The following is an 18,683-nucleotide window of genomic DNA, read 5'->3' as shown; positions in this document are numbered from 1 at the left end:
CAAGAGCCCCTCCTGTATTGTAGCTCTCGGATTAGGATCGTGGGCATCCCATTCACTACAGAGATGAACTTTTAATACCTTTGTGAAGTCGACACAGACATACTCAAGTTTATAAGAATTCAAAAATAAAAGCACAGCCAACGTGAAGATTGGTTTGAGGCAAATAACGCTAACATTTAAATTTACTAAATGTTGTTTAGGAATAAGCATAGCAAAAGCACAATGTACTAGTTTGCGTGTAGGAATTACAGTGTTGCAGTGTGAGTTGGAAAATAGCAACCTTTCCATGGTGGAGTAAGTTTACACACTTGATGTAAACTTTGCAAGTGTGCAAACAGTGTTATTTGCCATTAAGCAAACTGCACTCCTCTGTTCTTCCCAACTCATATGCACTCTATTCCCTTTGCTCTCTCACAGTATCTTATCTGTGCTGAGTGTGCTCCCTGGCTCCTGTGCAGTCTCGCCCCTCCTCTCAATAGCTACTATGCAGTCTGTTCCCTTTTCTTCACTCTCACTGGCTCCTGTGCAGTCTCTCCCATCTACTCTCACTGATTTCCGTGTAGCCTCTTCTTTCTGTTGTATTCCCACTGGCTCCTAAGTTCCCTCACACCCTTCTCTATATTCACTTGCTCGTAGGCAGCCTCTTCCCTCCGTTTTGTTCTTGCAGTTTCCTGTGAAGTCTCTTCCCTTTGTGCCCCCCTTGCTCCTGGGCAGTCTCTTCCATTCTTTCTGTTTTCGCTGGCTTCTACACAGCCTATCCCCCAACTTCACTCTCATTGGTTCACATGCAGTAAGCCCCCCTCTGCTCTTACTGGAGAGATGTTCTTTTTCTGCTCTCACTGGCTCCTGAAGAGATGTAGAGAGTCATAGAATAACGATTGACACCGAACAGCACACAGCATAGTATGCTGTATGGCTACAGACTTAAAAGGTCCAAAAGACGAAAAAGTATTGGCTATGCCAAAGCTTGTTTTATAAAAAATATCAGCCCTTTAATGCTCAAGACTGTCACAGCTGTTCAATAACTATCTTTATCATGTTAAAGCATGAGGACCCACTCCTCTATCCAGGCCTTTTAAGACCTGCTGATACCTTTACTCATTGCATGTGGATAGGCGTTTAATCGTCGAGGACTGTGGCAAAAGGTGATAGGGCTTATCACAATACTGGCGCTTATCCCCAGCGTTTTCTCTGGGTTTAGTTGTACAGTAAATGTGGAAGGTTGTTCCTGGAGTTACTTCCACACAGGTTGTGAGTTGCTACACTGGCCAAGTTAATCCACCTACTTAGGGACTGTAGTAAGCACATTTATACTTTTGAATTTGACACAAAAGCTTGATTATTTAAATAGCTGTAGTTATAATCATCTCATTTTAGCTTGGTGCATGGTCTGAACGTAGTTTCTCTGCTGAGCCAGAACAAAGGTATTGAACGGTATTGAGTGCCTCGCTCTTAAGAGTTGTATAAGCAGAGTAGTGAGATACAAAGCAACAGCACCTTTTCCTACCAGAAAATTCAAGGAAACGGTTTGTGCCTTGGCAGTTGGTGAGGGTTAAAGTGGTCCAAGCAAGGGTGTTGAATATCACAGTGTGCGATTCCCAAGTACCAAGACTATACCCATACACGTCAAAATCCGAAAGTCTCAGAAATGTTTTGGGATACTGAACCGGTAAAAGAGAGGGTTGTGCCAGATCCTGGGAGTGTTTCAAGCAAGGCATTGTAGAATCCTTTTCAGGTGAACAGCAGGAATTTCAGAAAATCTCGAAGGCCTTTCTTAAATATCTCAAAGATCCACCATTTCTTTATTTTAGAACCAGAGCTACAGAATGGGGCAGCATTGGGCCACACCAAAGCTTCACTAATAACTGACAAACTAGATCTATTCACAAACAGAATTTTGTTCTCCAGTTGTTGGTTGTGAAATAGGCAGTAAGAGTAGCATAAGCCCTTTGATGATCTGGAGAAATGGATCAAACCGACAGACAAACCTTACATACATTTATGACAACTGGTGACAGCCATGTCTGAACTGGGGTGGCAGAGTGGGCTAAAGAACGGTGATGGATTAAACCCAGATCTTTTGACTGGGTGTGAGTGTTTGATTGATTTAGATGCTCCGTCCATCACCACCCCCTTTTGTACCGCTTTTGGCCGCCATAAGTGTGCAGGGTATGCTCAGACGTGAGTCCCTTGCTCACTTTGCCACTGGATTCAAGCAAGCCCGGCTGAAGACGGCTGGAATGCCAGAAACCGGTCCTCGGAAGCTTGTTTCCGGTCCAGGGAAGACATGGCTTGGCAGTTCGGGCTGGACTGTTCCCATAAGGCACAGGGTCAGACTGATTTGCATATAGCCATGTCTGAACTGGGGTGGCAGAGTGGGCTAAAGAACGGTGATGGATTAAACCCAGATCTTTTGACTGGGTGTGAGTGTTTGATTGATTCAGATGCTCCGTCCATCACCACCCCCTTTTGTACCGCTTTTGGCCGCCATAAGTGTGGCAGGGTATGCTCAGACGTGAGTCCCTTGCTCACTTTGCCACTGGATTCAAGCAAGCCGGGCTGAAGACGGCTGGAATGCCAGAAACCGGTCCTCGGAAGCTTGTTTCCGGTCCAGCGAAGACATGGCTTGGCAGTTTGGGCTGGACTGTTCCCATAAGGCACAGGGTCAGACTGATTTGCATATAGCCATGTCTGAACTGGGGTGGCAGAGTGGGCTAAAGAACGGTGATGGATAAAACCCAGATCTTTTGACTAGGTGTGAGTATTTGATTGATTCAGATGCTCCATCCATCACCACCCCCTTTTGTACAGCAGCAGGTGACAGCAGCAGAGTACCACGCTTCAACATTTGAAAGAGTGTTTTCATCTTTCCTATACACACAAAAAATATAAAACTGGGGCTGGCTGGGCAAGATATCCGAGCATGGCCCAAGAAGCAACGTTCTGAAAGTGGATTCTGTGGAAACGTCTGCTAGAGATCAATGACTGCATGAGTTTGGGAGGAAGGTCCTCCATATGATAAGCCACTGGGTGTAAAATGTAAATTAAAATGTGTTACAAAGATAATGTGAATGGGTGCAAGAGGAAACTAAATGATAGGATAAGGCATGGTCTCCTCTGCAATAATATTTTGAAACATGAATATGGTATACTGTACCAATAAAGATCAATGACTATTCCCCTACATGGAAGACTGAGAAAACAAATATAAGGATAGTTTGTTTTATTTCTTTATTATACATTAGTAGTTATCACCACAATGTCATCATATGCATATCTGAATGAATGTGTTCAGCAGTCGGGGACCATCTTATTCATTACAGATGAAGTATGGAAAACTATCAATTAGGCCAGTGCAAATCTACACGCATGTTGCTGAATCTGGTTACTTTCAGGGAAGGTTAAAAACAGGCTCCGGCGGTATCCACACCCCACCAATTATTTCAGCAAAGCCATGTTCTCGCCCTCCCTTTACCCAACACCAGTACTCGCCAACAGACAGCAATTAAAAAATGCAGACCAGCATAGGAAAGGGAGCAAAGCAACTATGTGGTTATCAAGTGAGGAAACAAATGCCCAATTTATTGCAAAGCAGCAAGGCCTGGGTGCACCACGCAGCACTGGGTAGCAGCACTGAGCCTTCAAGATGGAGCATAAAATGGCAGTCAAACCTTTCATATTATTTGTAGTCCATCAGCTGCACATCTGTTGAGAAGTAAGGAAGTAAGTGTGGGGTACAGGCGAGAGTCCTAAAACAAGACAGAGCACCAGAAGCGGAAAGATTAGAAGGGCAGGCCTAAGCACACTGCAAGTGGCAAAAGCTGGAAAGTAACAGGTCTGCCAACTGCAGGCCCAATTCCAATGTAGGCACCAGGAGAAAGCACACAATTAACTGTACTACAATTTAGGTCACTAAAACTAAGTAGTTAACTTGTGATACCATCCTGGACCCCATTAACCACATTACTGCCCTCATCAGTGACTGCCCACAGGACCGTCAGCATCACTGTTCCTGCAATGACTCTGCAATTAAAGATAATGAAGATAATACACAAATTATTACTTTTGGATGGCAAACAGGGCATCGGTGGTTGAGGTGAGGGGAGGAGCGAGAACAGCAGGCATCCTATAGATAGATCAACAAATAGGACTCCCAGGACTACAAAAAGCCAACACACCAAAAGACGCAGCATGACATAATTTGGCAATTTTTCCTCCCTTTGAAAGCATTATAGCAATTGCCTTCTGCTTTGTCAAGAGATTTTGAGTGCCTCAACTTCAAAGTAAATGGGAGAAGAGCTTAAGAAAGCTCAACAAGCTGCTTACGAGTACTTTGGTCCCACAACTGACCATGATGCCTTCTGGCCCATGTAGTTTAGAATTCCATTCGCATAGTGGGATAGTAGTGAATTTGCTCATTCATTCAGTGTATCTGCATTTGTGATAATGCAACTTCAAGGTATCACCTTTTGAACAAAATGCTATTTTAGTGGATCATACCCAAGGGACAAGGGGCAACAATAAAAAAGTCAGTGCTGAAGCCACACACGCGTTTGTGATTTGGTGATTATATGAGTAACAAACCAAGAAGACGCAATGGGAGGGATGAAGGGGGGAAGAATATACATTTTTCATCTGGTCTCTTCAGCATTTGCTACCAAGTAGGATTTTGCTGGTCTTGGAATGTGTTGACTTTTTTTTTTCTTTTTAGATTTATATAGCGCAAACTAGACCCGAACATATCAGGAATCAGAGCGCTTCACATGAGCACCAGTTTCATTACAGATGGACACATTCATTTTTAGGTCGAGCCTAGCAGCAGTGCGCTTGCGCTGCTCGCTCTGTGAGGCATGCAGTAGTCGAGTACGCTGTGGAAGCCTCGCCTTCGCTCCGCCCATATTTCTGATTGGCTGGTGTCATTGTCCTTGGAAAATGCTGGCTTAAGATTGATAATGAGGCTTGTTAGTCCCTCCTTGTCACCGCCCTGTCACCATTTGTTACCTCCCATGAGGACTGGATCTTTTACTTGTGGCTATGTGACTAATGTATCCATGGTGATCAGATTTTCATGGATGCCTGAATTCTACTTCAATTTTGCTACAATCATTTCCAGTTGCAGGTGGTTTTGATTTTAGGCAATTAATGGAAGTAACAGGTAAAAAAACATGTACAATAGGATACGGCTTGAAGACACAAATCATACCTTTTCTTTACAGCTGGAAAGCATGCTGATAATGCTAAGGCAAACGGACTGCACAGATAGGGCTGGTGACCAATCTTCTGTTAGAATGGATAAGCAGATATGACCATTGCTATATACATGAGGGTGAACAGGAATATTATCACCAGTGAACATGACCTAAATGGAAAAGAACAATTATTTACACATTTTGAACTACTGATGTCAACTACATTAAAAACACTTTAGTAATTGTAGTCTAAGAACACTACATACTGCTCATAAGCGTTAACAGCACAGAAGTGTTATAGCTAGCTGGGCCACATCATAAAACATCCTTTCGTTACAAGCTTTAAAGGAAGGCTGCAGTAGCATTCTGCCTTCTTGAATAGGGTTTTACATTTCCTGGTAGTTCTAGAACTCCCGAAATTGCCAGTAGGCAGTCATCACTAATAAAAGGCATCTGCACCAAAGCCGGAGAATTTAAACTGATGCTAGGCTATATGCTGATGATGTACTTGTAAACTTGCATGGTGCATGTACATTTGCCCCTGCATTATGATGAATTTCAGACTTTTCTGGTATCTCTGTGTACACAAATTAACTGATTTAACTAGGAGACCTTGCCAATGGCCGCACTCCACAGCAGGCACACCCTGACTGAATCGAACTTGGGGGCAAACCATAATTTTAAGAACCTGGTCTCTATGCCATAATGACAAATGTAGCCCCATCATTTCACAAATTCAAGACTTGTTTTTTCCTGTAGGGAATTAATATTGTCAAGAGATTATATCCCATCAAGGTACAGCTAACCTGTATGCACCCAAGAATGTGTCCTAGTAACTCACTATTTATAGACCTCTTTTCCTAGCTGGAAACTGGCAACATGGAATTTTGTTCCTTTGACTAGAAAGCTTTTTGCAAATGAAAAGGGCACAAGGTAAAACCAACTAATTTCCACGGTAAACCAATATCTAACAAAGCTACTTTAAGTAATTGACCAGAAAGAATGCTTATAGTTTGTACTCATCCCACAGAAGGCAATGTCCCAACTTAGAAAGCATGTTATATGTGGGGTCAATAAACCCATTTAACAAAGATGGATATTCTCCTTCATTTAAAAATAAAAATAATAAGTAATCTTTAAACAATTTGACAAAAAAATATGCACCCCATGTACATACTTTGTTATAAACACAAGGACAGCACTCTTAATTATTATAAACTTGTCACATTAAATATGCTTGCATGCAGTGTGCTCACCTGTGTGTGTAATGGATGTTAATCCTATGAACTATTCACACAAAAAACATAACGCTTGGATATACACTCTTGAACTTTTGTCTTCCATGCCAGAACTGTACAATCACAACAAAGTTTTGGGTTGGTTCTTTTACAAAACATACAAGGACCTCCTAGTGCCCCGCTTAGTTGAAGTCTACGCGGAAGCTCTGGAAGTTGGTACACTCCCTCCGACATTTAGGGAAGCGGTGATAATACTACTGCCCAAACCCGGGAAAGACCCTCTTCTTTGTGGCTCATATAGGCCGCTGTCGCTGCTGAACACAGATTACAAAATCCTAGCCAAAGTAATGGCTATCAGACTATCATTCCTGATGGAATTCCTCATCTCTTCCCGTACAGTCAGGGTTTGTCCCGCAAAGATCTACTTACCTCAATCTCCGCACTTTATTTACCACCTTACACCGTATTGATCCTGCCCCTCCAGCCGCGGCAATTTTACTAGATGCAGAGAAAGCATTTGATTCACTGGAATGGCCTTTCTTTCGATCGGTCATGCGCCGCATGGGCATACCGGAGTGATTTGTTGCGACTATAACTCTTCTGTACACCAGGCCCACGGCACGACTGCGGCTCAATGGCACATTATCAGATCGCTTTTCTCCCCTCTCTTGTTTATTCTTGCACTCGATCCCCTGGCAAGGCAGTTCCAAGAAAATCACCTCCAACGCGGGCTATCAATCAATCAATCAATCAATCAATGACACTTGTAGAGCGCGCTACATACCCGTGGGGTCTCAAGGCGCTTGGGGGAGGGGGGGTGCCGCTACTGCTCGAACAGCCAGGTCTTCAGCTTCTTCCTGAAGGAGAGGTGGTCTTGGGTCAGGCGCAGGTCGGTCGGGAGGGAGTTCCAGGTCTTGGCGGCCAGGTAGGAGAAGGACTCCTGTAGTCGCTCTTCGGATGCGGGGGACGGTGGCGAGGGCGTGGTTGGCTGACCGGAGGTGGCGTTTGGGAGCGTAGAAGTTGATCCGGCTGTTGAGGTAGCTCGGGCCTTGGTCGTGTAGGGCTTTGTGTGCGTGGGTGAGGAGGCGGAAGGGGATTCTTTTGTTGACGGGGAGCCAGTGAAGGTCTCTCAGATGTCCGGAGATGTGGCTGTGTCGTGGGATGTCGAGGACGAGTCTGGCTGAGGCGTTCTGGATCCGCTGGAGTCTCTTCTGGAGCTTGGCGGTGGTACCGGCGTAGAGGGCGTTGCCGTAGTCCAGTCGGCTAGTGACGAGGGCCTGGGTGACGGTCTTCCTGGTCTCGGTGGGGATCCACCAGAAGATCTTCCGTAGCATGCGTAGGATGTTGAAGCACGCCGAGGAGACGTTGTTGACTTGCCTGGTCATGGAGAGGGAGGAGTCCAGGATGAAGCCCAGGTTGCGTGCATGGTCTGTCGGTTTGGGTGCGGTGCCCAGGGCGGGAGGCCACCAGGAGTCGTCCCAGGCGGAGGGTGAGGAGCCCAGGATGAGGACCTCCGTCTTGTCCGAGTTCAGTTTCAGGCGGCTGGTCGTCATCCACTCGGCTACCTCTTTCATCCCTTCGTGTAGGCTGGCTCTGGCGGTGGCGGGGTCGTTGGTCAGGGAGAGGATCAGCTGGGTGTCGTCGGCGTAGGAGATTATGCTGAGGTTGTGTTGGCGTGCGATGGCCGCGAGGGGGCTCATGTAGACGTTGAAGAGGGTGGGGCTCAGAGAGGATCCTTGAGGGACGCCGCAGATGACTTCGGAGGCCTCTGACTTGTACGGTGGTAGGCGGACTCTCTGTGTTCTTCCGTCGAGGAAGGAGATGATCCATTCTAGCGCCTTGTCCCGGATTCCGACGTTGCTGAGGCGCTGTACTAGGGTGCGGTGGCAGACAGTGTCGAATGCCGCGGAGAGGTCTAGGAGGATGAGGGCCGCTGTTTCTCCGTTGTCCATCAGGGCTCGGATGTCATCGGTGGCGGCGATGAGGGCGGTCTCGGTGCTGTGATTGGCTCGGAAGCCGGACTGTGAGGGGTCGAGGGATCCATTCGTCTCGAGGAAGGCGGCCATCTGCTTGTTGACGGTCTTCTCGATGACTTTGGCTGGAAACGGGAGGAGCGAGATGGGGCGGTAGTTCTTGAGTTCGGTGGGGTCCGCTGTTGGTTTCTTGAGTAGAGCGCTGAGTTCGGCGTGCTTCCAGCTCTCAGGGAAGGTGGCGGTGTCGAAGGATGTGTTGATGATGTCTCGCAGGTGGGGTGCGATGACAGCGTCGGCCTTGTTGAAGACGTGGTGAGGGCAGGGGTCGGTCGGTGATCCGGAGTGGATGGAGTTCATCGTGCAGATGGTGTCTTCGGTGCTGATCGGGGTCCAGGCGTGGAGGGTGGTGGTGGGGGGTGGTTGTTCGGTCCTGGTGTGCGTTGGTTGTTTGTTGAAGCTGTTGTGTATGTCCGCGATCTTGTTGTGGAAGTAAGAAGCGAGGGAGTCGCAGAGGTCTTGCGATGGGGTGATGTCGTTGTTTCCTGCGCTGGGGTTGGAAAGCTCTTTCACGATGTTGAAGAGCTCCTTGCTGTTGTGTGCGTGGTTGTCCAGCCGGTCCTTGAATGCAGTTTTCTTGGCGGCGCGGATAAGCTGGTGGTGCTTCCGAGTGGCCAGTTTGAGGGTGGTCCTGTTGTCCGGTGTAGGTTCCCTTCTCCAGACTTTCTCGAGGGCTCGGCAGTTCTTCTTGGAGCTCTTGAGTTCGTCGGTGAACCATGGGGCTTTCTTGCTGCCGGGTCTGCTGGGCGGGGTCCTCAGCGGGGCGAGCTCGTCCGCGCAGATGCTGATCCACTTCGTGAGGTTCTCGGCGGCCTGGCTGGGGTTCGCTGAGCTGGCAGGAGGGTGCTGGCTCAGGGAGGTGTCGAGCTGGTCTGCTGTGATCTTGTTCCAGCTTCTGCGGGCGGCCTGTTGCTGGTGGTGGTGGGTCGTCGTTCTCTTGAAGGCGAAGTGGACGCAGCTGTGGTCCGTCCAGTGGAGTTCTGTGGCGTGGCTGAAGGCGACGTCTTTGCTGGATGAGAAGACGGCGTCGAGTGTGTGTCCGGCGAGGTGGGTGGGGGTGGACACCAGCTGCTTGAGTCCAAGATTGGCGAGGTTGTCGAGCAGGGTGCTGGTGTTGCGGTCGTTGTTGTTCTCCAGATGGAAGTTGAGGTCCCCCAGGAGGATGTAGTCAGCGGAGGGGAGGGCATGCGGGCTGACGAAGTCGGCAATGTCCTCGCTGAATTGTGTGCGTGGTCCCGGAGGTCGGTAGATCAGGGTGCCTCTAAGGGTGGTGTTTGGGTTGGTGTGGATCTGGAAATGCAGGTGTTCGGCGCTGGTCAGGGTGTTGTCGGTGCTGGTCGTGAGACGGATGGTGTTCCTGTGGATGATGGCGATGCCTCCTCCCATCTGGTTGGCGTTGCGGTCCCTCCGGACGATCTTGTAGCCCTCTGGGATGGCGATGGCGATGTCGGGGGCTGAGGAGGCGTTCATCCAGGTCTCCGTGAGGAAGGCAACGTCAGGGGCTGTGGCGTCTAGGAGGTTCCAGAGTTCGATGGCGTGTCTGTGGACGGAGCGGGTGTTGAGCAGGATGCACTTGAGGTGGGTGCTGCTGGTGTTCGACTTGGCGGGAGCTGGTGTGAGGCAGGTCCGGATGCAGGTGAACTTGCAGGCGTGGCAGCTGAACGGTCCGTGGGAGCGTCGTGGGGTGGCTTGGTGGCATTCTGGCAGTCGGCCGGTGTTGAGTGCGATGAGGGTGGCGGCGGGGTACGTCAGGCGGGTCGGTCGGGGTCTTCGTGGGCCAGGGGTCCTGGCCCTGGGCGTGGTCCAGGCGCGGACGGGCGCAGACGGGCTTACCTTTGGCGCGCCTTCGGCGCACAATCGGCGCGCCCGCTGCGCGTCAACGCTGCGCGTTCGCACGGTCGCCATATAAGGCGAAGTGCGCGGGTGGGCGGAGCAGCTGGGAGGCGGGAGCGGGGAGGGAACAGAATGAAAAAAGGGGCGGGGTCAGCGGTGGTGGCGGGAGCGGGGAGCGAAGACGGAGGGCGGCGAGATAGGCGGGAAACCAGGAAGGAGGACGCTAGCACGGGCAACAAATATCTAAACAATACAGGCACAAATGAGGTCAGAGCGCTAACACGGGCACACGGGCTACAATTCCAAACTGGCCCATTGTTAATGTCTATGTATGCCGATGACATGATACTATACGTCAGACACCCCCATAGTAATCTATCCCCGTTAATAAGGGAAATTATCAGATTCTGTACATTCTCAGGACTAAATATTAATTGGCACAAATCGGTAATTTTTCCACTCACCGCCAGCACCACTCCCTGTCCGCTAGAGTTTCCACTGGAATGGTGCCAGGATTCCGTTAAATACCTAAGAATACATGGTTATCTAGACACTACACAGCTGATAAGGCTAAACTATGGCGCCGCAATCTTCAAGCTGGAGACACAGATCAATCACTGGATAAACTTGCCGCTCTCCATGGCTGGGAGTCGCAATCATCAAAATGGTGGTACTCCCGCGATTTTTATATTATTTTTATAATATACCAGTTCCCCTAACCAACACCTTTTTCAAACAACTACGCTCCCTTCTGCTGCGTCTCGTGTGGGGTAGCCGCCCTCCCCGCGTCAGCTGGCGGGTCTTGACCATGCCGGCTGATGGGGGCGGGCTGGGTGTCCCAGATTTCTATTTGTATTATTTATTGGCCCAATGCTCCTACTCCCATGCGTGGTTCCACCCGGATGCACGAATTCCATATCTACGCCCGGAGGCGGACTTGGTTCTCCCTAGGCAACTACTCACAATCCTCCCCACGGGCTTCCCCCGAGACCCGGCGACCTCTTCCCTGAAGGCCACGTGTTCTATGTGATAGAGGACTCCAGATTCTCTGATCGCTCCTTCATGTACGCATTTGTCCTCACACGGATTCGATCAGCATTGAGGGCATGTTTTCCCTCCTTTCCACTTGCCCCTGACGAAGTCCCCCCTCTTACAGTAATAATACAGAACACATCTAATGCACACTTGATATCAAAGTTGTATCGACAATGCGCATCACTTAAGCCTAATGATGACTCTAAAATTAGAGCCGCTTGGGAGGCTGATCTAGGCGGTCCCATAACAGATGAGCAATGGGCATACGGCTGTAGAGCCACAACCGAAGTCTCATTGAATAGCCGACACAAGTTACTCCAGTTCAAATTTCTCCGGAGGCTGTACTTTACTCCAGCACGTGCCCACAGGATAGACAACTCCCGGCCCCATCACTGCCAGAAATGCCATTGCCCCTTCGCTGACTTTGCACACCTGACATGGACTTGCCCCAAGATACAGCAATATTGGCTAGAAGTACACACAGTCCTGGGAGATATACTCTATTCCCCTTGTACCCACACCTGAGATTGCGCTGTTGGGGTATGCCACAAACTTTCCCAAATGCATTCGTAAACTGGCAGCACTTTGCTTCATGCTGGCAAAGAGAGAGATAGCTGTGCACTGGGGCAGTGGGAGGGTCCCCTCGCTGCGAGCGTGGCTACAGAGCTTGGCATTCTGCAATATTAACAGTGTGGAATACAGCACCCTTCTTCCCCGCACCTCCAGACCGGTTGATATATGGGAGCCCTACCGAGCCTACATTTCCCGGCAGCTGATAGCACGGGACACCCCGACACAATCTAGCATCACCCCGACTGGAGTGGGTTGACCATACCCGAATTCTGTATCAGAGCAACGCGATAGAGACTTCTGCTCACAGATCCAACTTGAATTACATTTGTAGCGAAACTCGATTGCTAGGGGTCATATTAGCGTGGTACACACTGCTGTTCGGGGTTATCACCTGGAAGTTAGTTCATGCTTACGATAGCTGGGTGCTCCCTTGACATACCATTATGTCATCATATGATGTTTCTGTTTTTATTTTTCTCGACCTCATATTGCTCCAGTATGATTACTGTCAATGTCAGATTCTGTTATGCACCACTACCATTAATCCATGATTGTATTGCTTTATTATGTTTTGTTTATCTCTTATGCTTTTTGCCCATTCTCAATATTCTTTTGTCATGTACATGCTTTTATAAGTTAAATAAAGGTTTAAAAAAAATAAAAAAATTAAGAAAAAAGTTTTGGGTTGGTAGCTAGTAAACAAAAGCAATCAATAATTTGACCTACCTGAGGCGAATCAAAAGGATACCGGCCACTGAATTTAAATAGAAGCTGAAACTTCTCTCCTTCGTATAATGTACCAGTTGCACCTTCCATGTCTACAACCCACCTAAAAGAAGAGGAGAAAATTGAGAACTGCACAGCGAATACATACTTTCTGTACATTTAATTTGATATTAATAGCAGAGTTAGAGTAGACTGGGGGTTAGAAATTGATTGGAACAAAACCGAATCATTAAAATTAAGGTATTCTACAAATAGATTCAGGTTTGTAGGAAATTCCAATGATTTGCAGGGTTCTGCAACTTTTGTTTCCTGCCATATTTTACCTATGCGTAATGAGGCCACTAACCAAAATCTAAAACATGCATTCTACCCCCATAAACATGGCAGGTAAGTCTTTACACCATCCACACATGACATGTCACAAACATCACAGAGGGGTGACAAGCAGTCCAGTGGCACTGTGGGCAAGGCTGCAGTGTTAACATTAAATAAGTCAATAGTAAAGTGTGCTTTAAAAGCCCCACAATCGGCTGCATAATGTTCAGAAGTGAAGCACGAAAACAGTAGTGATCTATATGTTTTTTTAAAACAGAAAAAGTGCTAGGCTACAACAAGATTCCTTTGACTGTAATAGCATTTTTTTATATCTGGAATTAAGCGCAAGCTATTTTTGACAACGGACAGTACTGAAATAAACCTAGATTTTCCATTAATGATATAGGATCATTAAGAAGACCAACGGTTCTTACTTAATCACAGTGAATCAGCAATTAAAAGTCAATAAATATAAATCAAAATATGCAAGAAGATTAACCTAAGCAATCTCTAAAGCAAATATTAGTCAAAATCAAAGTATAGTAGTAAAGAGGACCAACAGAGTTTGCCTCCAAAACGTGTGCCAAAAAGACTAAGTAAAAAGTAGGTAAACAGACTAGTGCCGAGTCTGCTCAGTTTAAAAGGAGAGGAAGAATTAAGTATAAACCAAATTACACGCATCTATTTAAGAAAGTGCAAACATCTCTGTCACATCTCCCAAAAACAATCCTTTCTAGGATTTTAGACAGAAAAGCTACACACTCACTATGGTCCGACACAACAGGACTGGATAAACAAAGACATTCACATAAACCATTCACTTTTCAAATGCACAAGATACATCAAATAAAAATATCAAACAAACACCTACTTTGCTGGATATTAATAAAGAGGTGTGCATAGGAAATGCAGGCAATGACATGATACGTATACAAATCAGAAATACAACAGCCAGTTCAGCGGATGAATGGTCCCTAGAAAAGACTTGAGCAAGGACCTTGAATGTTACAAAGGCAAGAACATCCTGAACATGGCTTCCTCCTGAGGAATGTACTTTATTACAATTTAGTAATATAGTAAACCACACCATAAATCCGGCTTCTATTTTGTGCATTATCTGAAAAGGAAAGGCAAACAGAGAAACCCATCCCTATAGCAAATACTAGTTAACATAAAATAAAAGTGCACTTTCTTTCTGCAAATTGGAAACTATGTTGAGGCAAGCGGGTGCCAAGTCAGGCTAGCCTAAGGGTAGCTAAATTATTTTTTATTATTATAAAAAGCTCAAGATTCCCTTCTCTGATGATTTTCTAAATCATAATCAACTACACAATACTTAATCATTTTCTGTATTGATGGCTTCATCTTCTGCAAGGCCTTCAATTTGTCAACCATTTATGCTTGGAGTTCATCAAGTTCTTTATCCTCCACCTTCCTTCGTGTCACAACATATTAAACCTCCCATAAAACAAATAACTTTCAGATGATTCAATATTAGAAATATTAATGGTATTAGAAGTTTCTTTAGAATACCACCACCAATTCACCAATTTTAACTAGGCCATTCACCAACAGTCTCCCAGACATCAGTTTATCCCAGTTCCCTCTGGGTGGAGATAACTGACATTTTCAGTCCCATTTGTGTGGTCAATACAACAAGGTTAAGGAATTTTACAAGTTAGAAGCTACTCGAATTTTTTTTAAATTCTGAGCACTTCTGTTTATTGCTTGTGTCCAGTTCCCTTGTCGAGTCAAATGTTGACAAGTATGGACCTCATGTTATTAAGAGGTCTCTTCTGGTCTTGGGCTGGTGTATTATGGCATGGACTAAGGTCAATTGTGTATTCCTCTGGCTTCGGTTTTAGACATCTAGTGTAAGGTATTAGTTATTAATACCGGACTAAGCTAGCTAACCTTCCAAGGATCGCCATTTTTTAACGAAATTTCTACATAGTTGTGAATCCCTTTCCGAGCAGTGTAGGCAAGGTATGCAATTTTCCACTCCTATCTGGCATGGACGCGCAGGTTCCATGGTCTATGCTCACAGAGCGTAGATGTCCACCCCAAGGGAATTCTGAAATTTTGGACTGGTATTTCTTTCAGAAACTTTCACCCATAGTTAATTATTAATACAGGTCCATCAGTTTGATTTTTTAATCAATAGTGTATTAAGAAATTACATGTTTTTACGTATCATACACACACAGAGTGGATTTTGAACCACCTATTGAACTTTGGTTAACTGGGGTTCACACATTTTGCATGCAGTGCTGTAATAACAATGTTTTTGTGGTTGCTGTGCAATGTGCTCTGCTTTGTTGCCTAGAGTAAAAACAGTTGTACAATCCAGTTGTGGTATATGGCTGATTCATTTGAACCGTACATAAATTGATTAAAACTTTACAAGTAGGAGTACTTTTATCTTGTTGCATGATCCTTAATTACACCGCACACTGCACCTTCTTTAGCCAAAAGCTAGGTGGTTATGGATCACTACTGCATGAGTAGCAATCATCTCTTCATTAATTTTACTTAATGCATCTGCAGTATTATTAGCCAAATGCTCTATTGAAGTAGTCCACTTTCTAATCTTCAAATCATTCAAAGCCACACCAATTGGAGAAACCAACACAGCAAACACCCATAAGCATTTGACCAAATCCATGTTTCATTCTTTAGTAAACTCACGGGACGCACTTTATCTGATGGATTTTAGGGAAAACGAATGCTAAATAACCACCTACCCAGTACTTGGAATGTTAAAATAAGCAGTACAGATGTTATAGATACCTCTAAATGTAGTCTTCACACAACATATTTCCATCTATTATGTCATTGAAACTACATAAACACTTGTTCCAATCAAACTGAAGTGCTGCATTATGAACACAACTTTCTTTTCTTGCGAATTGTTTAGTCACCTAAAAATTGTTATCGTCTCTTTTGAATTAAACCTCATTCCTTTATTACAACTCAAACTAACCTGCATTTCCCTCATTATATTCGCTAATAAAATTGTGCTGTGCATCAGTCAATTTACACCCACTCCTCGTTTGTGCTTAGTCTTTCATTTATAACACAAAATTTCTTATAGAGCCATATAATCTATTTCGTATTCTTCCGGAAATTCCTGCTGCATAATGAGGTCAAAATAAGTGCTACATGAAAGACCATATAACATGTGTACCTGGACACAGGACAATCCTTCTGAAGACAGGTGAGAGCAAATATAATCATTACATTCATTATGCACTTCTACTCATTAAACAGAATTGCGCAAGTATTTCCCCAACAAGTCAATCAAATCATTTTATAAAATCTAATCTAGTTTCCCTAGGATTTTTATTATATTGTTTATTATTTATATGGATTGAAGAATGTCTGACAGAAAAGCATGAAGTCAGCAAGATTCCAAATAATACTATCAAAAATAAAAATAATAAAAAATATTTAGAGCCAATGAAAATCTGTTTACATGAAGCCATATTCTTTCTAAACAGTCCCTTAATAAAGTTTGTAAAAAAAGGCACAAACTTAACATATTCTCCAAAAATGTTAGAATCATTGACTTGCTGACAGATTACACCCCACTAACTAGTGTGCAGCAATTGTTCAAAAATGAGAATGAAGCCAATACTTTTTAAACATAATTATGCCATCATGCCCCACATGTAGGTCTGCTCACCTACCTCGCTATTTGCAGCAATATTGAGGTAAAAATACGCCTCCTTCATGGAGTGGGTGGGTGTGTTAGCAATGTCTCTACTGAATGTGGAAGCAGCACAATACATGTATTGTATACCAGACAGCAACTGTCTCACTTTGTACTAGTACCAAAGTAGCAGCTGCAATATTCTTTCAGCAACTAGACAGATGAGAAGCTAGGATAGAAGATTGCGGGCTGTAGAAAAGTATGCAATGGGTCTCTTCTCACATCTGTGCTGCTGAATAACAGAAGGTGTGCAACATTCCTCTTCATGAAAAAACAAATAAAAATCCTTCTCATAACTAGGCATTACTAGAGCAGGTACAATATGCAAAGTGTCTAAGCTCTAAGAAGGCATTCAACCCTGCATTTATTGTCGCAGGGAATTAGATCACCAACATCATTGTGTATCTGCCTCTGTAGGGGCTTTGCAATCAATAAAACGTTTGGAATCCATGGATGACAGTAGCCAACCATTCCGGGAAACAGCCTCCCTTATCCCGGTGTAGTTTTGTTAATAATCAAAATTACAGAAATATGTTCTTTGGACATCTTCCTCACTCCCTTTTCAATTTGATGTCCCAAATATATGATTTATTTTTTGGCAGAACTGCATTTTACTAAGGAACACAATATGCCCATTTGCAGCCAAATGATTTAATAAAGCAATTGCATCCAGCTCAGAGCCTGCTTTTGTTTCGGCTGCAATCATTAACTCATCAATATACTAACATCAGTACTGTGTCACAAGGCAAATTTAAACGTTCCAAATCTGAATATTTTTTAAAAGATTGAGAGAATCTCTGTATAGCCCTAAATATGAACACAAAAAGATACCAATCTCCTATTGTAAACCGTTCTGCATTAGGTGGGATTTCAAACATTATCACTGCTGGATTTGGTACCTCCTGGCAACATGGAACCACTATGTTATTTATTGTGCACAAATCCTGTACCATTTGCCACAAGGTTTTTTCAAGTCAATTAAAGGTGAATTACATGAACCACCTAGAACTTCCTTGAGAATGTTTTGCTCAATCATTTGATCAATGACAGGTGTAATCCCCTCCTCAATCTCACGAGTAAGGCTAGATCGAGGAGTGCGGGGATAGACTGCATTTGGTTTTACAGAGGTCTGTACTGGCTCTGCTCTTTTAAGCAATCCAATTTATTTTCCTTTAAAACCACAAACCTCCTGTTTTACAGTGTGCCTTAAATCTGGAGAGAAATCCTCGGTTGTGAGAACCAGGAACAATTTAACCTTGGTGTCTTGTGATTTTATTTTAAAGTTCATATCATCTTATCTTTTCAATTTTAACTGGGACATTTGCTGACGTGTTAGTCACTTGTTTATTGGAATTGCCTACAACTTGGACTTCTTTTCCAGAGCGGCATAGGGTCAGTCACTTCACTGGTCTTATGTGGATTTGGTAGCACCTTTGTCGATTAGAATGATATTGGATAGCCATTTATTTCTCTCTCCACAAAAGGGCCATCCTAGTCTCTCTCTATATCTGCATCATCATCAGGATCATCATTATGTTGAACCAGGCAAATAACAAGGTCCTGTAGGAATTCGGAGTAGTTGCAAATTGTAGGAAATGTTCCTTAGTTGCTGAATGTTTTTGTTGAAATTTTAAATTTAGCTCAAATCCTGCTGTATTATTCTGCATAGGTTGTTGTATGATTGGGACTCGAGGCATGTTCCCACTTAACTGCCTTGCATTTTTTATCTTCTGCACAGAGGGTGGTAGGGCTGGGACCAGCTATTGCATCATTCCATTCTGTGACATCTAATTCATGTTCTGCTACATTTGAGAAGCTATTTGTGACTCATTTTGGAATTTGCCTATGATTAAATCTACAAGTTTGTTTCAAGTGGCCTTCGCTATCACAAATATTGCATTATTATTTACACCATTTATGTTAAAATTGTTAGTAAATACTCTACTGCGAGGACCATTATTTATACCTAGGCTGTGGGGTTTTAGGTTTAACCCTATAATAACTGATAAAACCCCACTGAAAGAAAACTAGG

At 44.8% G+C, this 18,683-nt stretch overlaps 1 protein-coding gene across 2 annotated transcripts in view; it reads right to left on the bottom strand.

The window, feature by feature from the left end:
- The window catches only part of UBE2W (ubiquitin conjugating enzyme E2 W), a 208,529-nt gene that overhangs the window by 34,793 nt on the left and 155,053 nt on the right, over nt 1-18,683 (bottom strand). For both annotated transcript variants that reach the window (XM_078687140.1, XM_078687141.1), the window contains exons 3-4: nt 12,625-12,727; nt 5,204-5,359 (exon numbers count right to left, since the gene is read on the bottom strand). In XM_078687140.1, the coding sequence (XP_078543266.1) occupies nt 5,204-5,359; nt 12,625-12,727 (259 nt within the window). The remainder of the gene's footprint in view (nt 1-5,203; nt 5,360-12,624; nt 12,728-18,683) is intronic.

Source organism: Lissotriton helveticus, chromosome 4_1, assembly GCF_964261635.1.
Source record: "Lissotriton helveticus chromosome 4_1, aLisHel1.1, whole genome shotgun sequence".
NCBI lineage: Eukaryota > Metazoa > Chordata > Amphibia > Caudata > Salamandridae > Lissotriton > Lissotriton helveticus.
Note: the sequence above shows the minus strand (reverse complement) of the source record. Positions and strands in the feature narration are given on the sequence as shown.